At 32.6% G+C, this 8249-nt stretch overlaps 1 protein-coding gene across 1 annotated transcript; it reads right to left on the bottom strand.

The window, feature by feature from the left end:
* Positions 1-3832: 3832 nt before the first annotated feature.
* On the bottom strand, positions 3833-7274 carry LOC145805859 (uncharacterized). Its single transcript, XM_082901067.1, has 2 exons — positions 6704-7274; positions 3833-4010 (listed from the first exon to the last, which is right to left on the bottom strand). Exons 1-2 carry the CDS (start codon positions 7205-7207, stop codon positions 4002-4004), a joined length of 513 nt encoding a protein of 170 aa, XP_082757193.1. The 5' UTR covers positions 7208-7274; the 3' UTR covers positions 3833-4001.
* Between the last annotated feature and the right edge of the window lie 975 nt (positions 7275-8249).

Below are 8249 nucleotides of genomic sequence, written 5' to 3'. Positions count from 1 at the left end.
CACAGATTTTTATTCAATTTTTTTATAGTTATTTTTTAATATTTTAGCCAATCTATTTTACTTTTTATATGCATGTTGATTATGTGTATCTAAAAAGTACAAAAATTTGAATAAAATATTTTTAAAAGAAAAATCACTAACAATAAATGAAAACTTATCTAAAAAATATTTTTGAAAAATCAAACTAAAGGGACATTAATTTTCTTATAGAATTTAAGAAAAAAAAATGATATTAATGATATTTTTGTAATTATGAATGAAAGCAATAAGCATTTTCACTTTCAATGAATGAGTATGGGCTGTGTTAGTAATATTAAACAAATTATCCAATGTTGTACACAATGCTCACATATGGGTTCCACTCGCAAGAAAATTATCACATAGGTCCGCTTCATATCCTATATGATATATTCGTACAATTCTATATTGATTACATACCTACTATTTTCTATTTATTTTTTTTCCTATGTATTACATAAAACAACTAATAGAATTGGATGAGCACACACCTTAATTGAAATTCCTAAAAGACAAGATAATTCCTCGACTCTCACTCCCATGTAAGTATTGTATAAAATCTTTTAGAATCTCTAATATTTTTCAATCAATATGAATGACATGCATCATTCTATAGGTATTTTTTTGTATATACAAATTTTATTTATATAATATTACTCAATTTTTATATGTTGCAATCATTATAATTAGATAACTGCATAGTTATTTATTAAATTGCTGCTATAAAAATCTATTTGTATATCACTAATTAAAAACTATATATATATATATATATATATTTTAAAAAAATAAAGATATAAGCTTGTGGCCTAATGATAAGTCCAAAAATAAATAAATAAATAAATAAATATTAACCCTAAAAATATATATATATATATATATATATATAAGATTGTGGGAGGATTTTATTTATACGTAAAAAAGCATTAAGTACTCGCAATTTTTAGTACACTCTGTTCAATTATTTAGGATTCTATGTTACTCTTAATACGCCATATAATTTTTCCTAAATTATCCTTCAAAGTACACCTAAATAAGAACAAAGTCACCATATTCGAATTTACAATATTGAACAATATTGTTTAATTTGGACTTTCAGATCCGAATATCTTAACTTTATTCCGATTTAAAAGTCCGAATAACAATGGGAAATTCCATTTACACTCAAAAAAATCATTATGTACGCCCCATTCCAAATGCTGTGAGTTGAATTTTGTGAAAAGGTGCACTAATGGTGTGGCAAGTTTGTCTGAAACTCTTACATGCAATTCAGACCTCCTTTTCGGCTTTACTCCTCTTTGGAGAAAGATGTTTGCTGTTCTTGATGGTTTCTTCATCTTTTATCAATAAGATTTATTCTATGATTTTGACCCAAAAAAAACCCTTGAATAGATTTCTCATAGTTATTCATTGTGTTCACATACAAGGAAAGTTTGTGGGTTTGTAGAGAGAGAGAGAGAGGAGAAGAAAGAATGATGTTGATGATGATAGTGAGCTTTTGTGGGGTGGATTGAAATTTTGGAATGAAAAAAAAAAAAAGAAAATAATTAAAACTTGATGAAGAAGATGAATAAAATTAAATATGAAAAATACGTATAAATGGTTTGAGTATACCATAAAAAAAATATTTTATTTTAAAATTTAATATATATTGTTCTTATTAATAAATTTATATAATAAAAATTAAAATTTGAAAATTTTAATTAAATTTATTATTTGACTACTAATAGAATCACCAATGTTATGGCGCAAATAACATATGACTTCAAAAAATTTTAACCAATTGACCAAATTTACAATTTCAGAGTCCGTAATTTTTGAAACCATTGTTCACGTCATCCGTGTTTGTGAGTAGGTGGACTTCTAGAAGATCTTTACATTACAAAGCCCATAGTTCTCCTGGGCCACCACAAATTTGCGAGTCAATTTCCCACCAACTTTTATTATTATTATTATTATTATTATTATTATTATATTTTTTCATGTTGCTGCTGAATTACCAAAATGCATATGGAAATGCCTTTATAAAATCCCCCATGCGTGCATTGCTGCTCCTGTTTTTTTTCTGGGAAAATCACCATTAAGTGGTAATTTTTGAAAATTATTACATATTAATAAAAGAAATTATGATTTTAATTATTAATATATATATTTTTTTTCTTCTGACTGATAGGTTATTTTCCCTTTTTTTATGAGTCCTTTTTGTATTGGAGTTGGTTTTCGGGTTAAAAGGGTTGAACAACTAATTTTGAAATATTGTTAGCCTACGTTGGAGAAAATACCAGAAACTAAACTACATTATTGATAAATGATGCAAAGAAAATGAGATACAAATAGATCAGGCTGAGGCACGGATATCTCGTTTTCTTTAAGGAGATCAAGCCCACTGCGGTAGGAAGAATCCAAATACCGATGCAGCAGTCACAATACTATGACTTGTCCCCTCCAGGATACAACAGCCCGACCACTTGTCGTATGGTTCAGGCCAACTCTGCACAAGATGGTGAACCCAAAGCTCCACCAATAAAACACCATTCTTTGCTAGTAATCTCTCTTGTATAGAAAATAGCTTATCTCTATAGATAGAAAAGAGTAGACTATATATATAGGCTATAAGGACCTTACAGTTACACCAAAAATAATGACCATTAAACAAGAAAATGGTACCATTAAACAAGAAAATGGTTACACCAAAATAATGACCATTAACCAGGTTCATGAATTCTATTTAACCTCCATTTATGACCAAGAGGTTACCAAAGAAATAAAACCCCATTATGAAAAAGATAAACCAATAAATAAATATAAGATATTAAAATGGTCCAACAATCCCCCACTCATTTTAATATCAACAAGGATAAAAATAAAAATAAGAGAGATTACCAAACAAAGATAGATTAGTATGCATCATGAAGGTGTGCTCTGCATTGAACCTTCATTAGTGAAACAGCAACCTCTACTCCAGAGTCAGTAGTGGTCTCAGACTTGAACTATGACTGCTTAGGGGAAATAAAGTATTACTGCTCACACATAATAGTCCAGGTGTTGACATGAGCTTTAATAGCCAGCACATTACGGCCTTGTGCTAATCCCAGTTTTCATGAGCATATTTGAGAATAAGCCTAGTTCTCATAGAAAGCGGCCCCACTTTCATGTTCACATAGGTGAAATCTGTCAAGGATGTTCCTGTAATTTACACACCCCACTCAACAAGAGCTACAGAATTTCATTAAGAGTATAAAAACTCAACCCTCCAACATTACAGGACAAATGCACTTACATCATAGGGATGGATAACAAAATATTAAAGAGTGCATTTTTACAACCACCATATGATTCGTTCTTCCCATTGAACCTAGTTACAGGATCTCTGGTCCCTAGGTTGGGTATCCTTATACATGGTTTTTGATTTTATAGGCTTCAAACCCATCCCCCTCGATGTATTCCAGACCCTATCTCTCGCCAAGGCCTTGGTTAATGGATCCACAATATTATCACAAGATCTTACATAATTCACAGTTATGATGCCATTACTCAAATAGGATCTCACATTACTGTGTTTCCTTCTAATAGGTCTGGATTTACCATTATAAAAATGATTGTTCACTCTACTAATAACAACAGTGCTATCACAACGAATTAACACAGGAGGAATTGGTTTTTCCCAAAAAGGAATTTCATGTAACAAATCTCTTAACCAATTCGCTTCCTCACATGCTGAAGCTAACGCTATAAGCTCAGCTTCCATTATAGAATTAGCAATTATCGTCTGTTTTTTAGACTTCCAACATATAACACCACCACCCAAGGTAAAAATAAAACCCGAGGTAGAGAGAGAATCACCTGACAAAGTGTTCCAATCGGCATCACTATATCCCTCAAGTACCGCAGGATACTTGTTATAAAACAAACCATAATTTTTTGTTCCAAATAAATATCTCATAATTCTTCCCATGGCTAGCCAATGATCTCGACTTGGTTTGCTAGTAAACCTGCTAAGTACTCCAACAGCATATGCAATGTCAGGTCTAGTACAGTCAGTAGCATATTTCAAACTACCAATCATGCTAGCATATTCCTTTTGATTAACCACTTCTTTTTCATTTGTTACAAGAGACAAATGTATGCTTGCATCAAAAGGAGTAGCAACATGTTTACAGCCTAGAAAATTATATTTCTTTAAAATTTTCTCAACATAATGCGACTGATCAAGAAAAATGCCATCCTCAGTCTTGGTAATTTTAATTCCCAAAATAAAATTAGCTTCACCAAGATCTTTCATATCAAAATGGCTATTAGGCATATTTTTAGTCTCATTTATAATATGCAAATTAGAGCCAAAGATAAGTAGATCATCCACATATAGGCTAATAATCACATGTGCATTCTCACAAGTTTTATAATATATGCACTTATCACATTCATTAGTCTTATAGCCATTCTCAAGCATGCAGGAATCAAATTTCTCATGCCACTGTTTAGGAGCTTGTTTTAAACCATAAAGGGATTTAGTTAGCTTACACACTTTGCTTTCTTGGCTAGGCTCCACAAAGCCTTCAGGTTGGTCCATGTAAATCTCCTCATCTAGATCTCCATTTAAAAATGCTGTTTTTACATCCATTTGATGAATTTTTAAATCATGAATTGTAGCCACTGCAATCAACAGTCTGATGGATGTTACTCTAGTAACAGGAGAAAAAGTATCAAAGAAATCAAGATCAACTTGTTGCTTAAAACCTTTAGCGACAAGCCTCGCTTTATATTTATCTATAGTTCCATCCGGTTTAAGTTTTTTACGAAGGACCCATTTACACCCAATAGTTTTACAACCTGGAGGTAAATCCACTAGCTTCCATATTTTATTTGAAAGTAGTGAGTCTATCTCATCATTTACAGCCTCTCTCTAGAAAATAGCATCAGGTGATGATAAAGCTTCTTGTACCGTATGAGGAATTTCTTCCACATTGTAAAGATAATAGTCAGGGCCAAAATCTTTTTCAACTCTAGCTCGTTTACTTCTTCTTGGTTGGATTTGAAAATTTTCCTTTTCTTGAAAAACTTGAGAAGGAGTAGAAGAGCTAGGCGTAGACAAAATATTTTCAGATATTATTTGACCCCCACTATTTCTAGATTTGAAAGGAAATTTATTTTCATGAAAAATAGCATCACCTGATTCAAAAATAATATTATTTTCCATATCAAAAAATCTATAAGCTGTACTATGCAACGCATACCCAAGAAAAACACAAGTGGTAGCTCGTTCACCCAATTTAGGTCGTTTAGGATCTGCAAGCCTCACAAAAGCTAAACAACCCCAAACCCTCAAATAACCTAAATTTGGTTTATGCCCTCGCCACAACTCATAAGGGACAATTTTAGTCTTTTTGTGTGGCACTCTATTTATCACATGGCAAGCTGTCAAAATAGCCTCACCCCAAAAATTTGAGGGAGCACCTGAATCAATAAGCATAGCATTCGTCAAGTCAATTAACGTTCTATTTTTTCTTTCAGCTACGCCATTTGATGAAGGTGAATATGGTGGAGTAGTCTCATGAATAATTCCCAATGACTGAACAAAAGAGTTGAATCCTAGAGATTCATACTCCCGGCCTCTATCACTTCTAATTCTTTTAATCTTTTTACCGAATTGATTTTCCACTTCAAGAAGGAATTCTTTAAATTTCTCAAAAGCATCACTTTTATTTTTTAATAAATATACGTTTGTATATTTTGAAAAATCATCAATAAAAGTGATAAAATATCGGTTACCACCCCGAGTTAAAATTCCTTCAAACTCACACAAATCAGTATGAAATAATTCTAGCAATTCGGTATTTTTTTCAACACTTTTATGAGGCCTCTTGGTAATTTTTGCTTTACTGCAAACTTCACATTTCTCAAAATTTTTTGTCACTTTTAGAATTAATTCTAAACTACTCATGATTCCCACATATTTACTATTTATATGACACAAGCGAGCATGCCACAAATTAATAGAAGACAACATGTAAACCGAATTAGTAGATGGTTTATTAATCTCAACATTCAATTTGAACATCCCATCACAAGCATAACCCTTACCCACAAAAATACCCTTCTTGGTAATCACGTATTGATCAGATTCCATAGTTTGCTTAAAACCAGCCTTTTTCAACAAATAACTTGACATCAAATTCTTCCTCATGGACGGTGTATAAAGCACATCTTTTAAAGTAAGCACACGTCCAGAGGTGAATTTTAGATCAACCTCACCACTCCCAAGTATCTTGGTTTGACTAGAGTCACCAAGCATAATTGTTTTCTCATCATTAAAGGGAGTATACACCTTGAACCAAGTTTGATCATAACAAACATGTCTATTAGCACCAGAATCTGCCCACCAACCGTCCACATAATTAACCATGCAAATGTCTGTATTCATAGCCACAAATGGCTCCTCGATAATGTTAGCCTTTGGGGTAGGTGCACGTTTTCGGAATTTGCAAGTTCGAGCAATATGCCCACTTTTGCCACAGACAAAGCATGTAAAATTTTGTGGAGGTGATGGACCTTGGTTCTTATCTGGATTAATCCACTTATTGTGAGGTTTACCATAATTCTTCATATTCTTTTTATAAGGCTGCAAATAAGCATTCTTGGAATTATGACCTTTGGGTAAGTTATTATTTGCTGAAACAAAGTTTACCTTTGTGGTAGAATTGCCATTACCCGCTTGTGTTATTAATGCATCTTGGCCTCTAGCCTCCTCTTCTACTCGGATGCGAGTGATCAACGTCTCTAAGGAAGTCTCCTTTTGTTTGTGACGCATACTCTTTTGGAATTCTCTCCAGGATGGTGGTAGCTTGTCAACAAGTCCTGCAACTACCAAGTTGTCACCAATCTTGATGCCTTCAGATCTTACTTCTGCAACTATCATTTGGAAATCTTGTGCTTGTTCTACAACGGATTTTCCATCTACCATTTGGAAGCGAAAAAACCGACTAGCTGCATACTTTTTTGCTCCTGCCTCTTCGGTATCATACTTAGTCTGTAAAGCTTTCCAAATTTTCTTTACGGAAGTGTAAGTGGTGTCATAGTAATCATAAAATTGATCAGCAAGGCAATTTAAGAGATAAAAGCGACATTTATACTCATCTGTATTATAAGAAGCCACTTTTGCTTCATGTGCCTCATAGTCTTCATCATTCATCTCCTCGGTTGGGATTTTGTTCGGATTCTTTTCTGTAAGAACATATGCAACTTTCAAAAGGCTAAGGTAAAAAAGAACTCCTTTGAACTTGAAAGGTTTGTTGAGATCTCCAATTCCATCATTGGTTTTTTCTGGTACTTGTTCCATGTTTGATCTCCTTAAAATTGTTGGAGAAAATACCAGAAACTAAACTACATTATTGATAAATGATGCAAAGAAAATGAGATAAAAATAGATCAGGCTGAGGCACGGATATCTCGTTTTCTTTAAGGAGATCAAGCCCACTGCGGTAGGAAGAATCCAAATACCGATGCAGCAGTCACAATACTATGACTTGTCCCCTCCAGGATACAACAGCCCGACCACTTGTCGTATGGTTCAGGCCAACTCTGCACAAGATGGTGAACCCAAAGCTCCACCAATAAAACACCCTTCTTTGCTAGTAATCTCTCTTGTATAGAAAATAGCTTATCTCTATAGATAGAAAAGAGTAGACTATATATATAGGCTATAAGGACCTTACAGTTACACCAAAAATAATGACCATTAAACAAGAAAATGGTACTATTAAACAAGAAAATGGTTACACCAAAATAATGACCATTAACCAGGTTCATGAATTCTATTTAACCTCCATTTATGACCAAGAGGTTACCAAAGAAATAAAACCCCATTATGAAAAAGATAAACCAATAAATAAATATAAGATATTAAAATGGTCCAACAGCCTATATACACAGAATTAAGGGTATATTTGGAAACATATTAAAATGATTATAAAAAAAAAATTTATTTTTCTGCACGTCTTTTTATAAAAAGTTAACTAAAATAATTAATTTCTAAAATAACCCTAAATGATAAAAAATAGCATGAATTATATTCGTAGTTTATGTAATGGGATTGACGAGATTCTCTCAAGTTGATTATCTAACTTAAGAGAATGTTTGAGTTTGGTGAGCTCATTTTGGGAAGGTCCTTAATGATCTGAACCGTTCACTTTTTAAGACTTGTTGAATAAAATATTCATGCAAAAAAAACTAAA

The sequence above is a fragment of the Camellia sinensis genome, chromosome 13 (genome assembly GCF_055761805.1).
Source record: "Camellia sinensis isolate YWXY chromosome 13, ASM5576180v1, whole genome shotgun sequence".
NCBI lineage: Eukaryota > Viridiplantae > Streptophyta > Magnoliopsida > Ericales > Theaceae > Camellia > Camellia sinensis.
The sequence above is the reverse complement of the archived record's forward strand: the minus strand, read 5'-3'. Positions and strand labels throughout refer to the sequence as shown.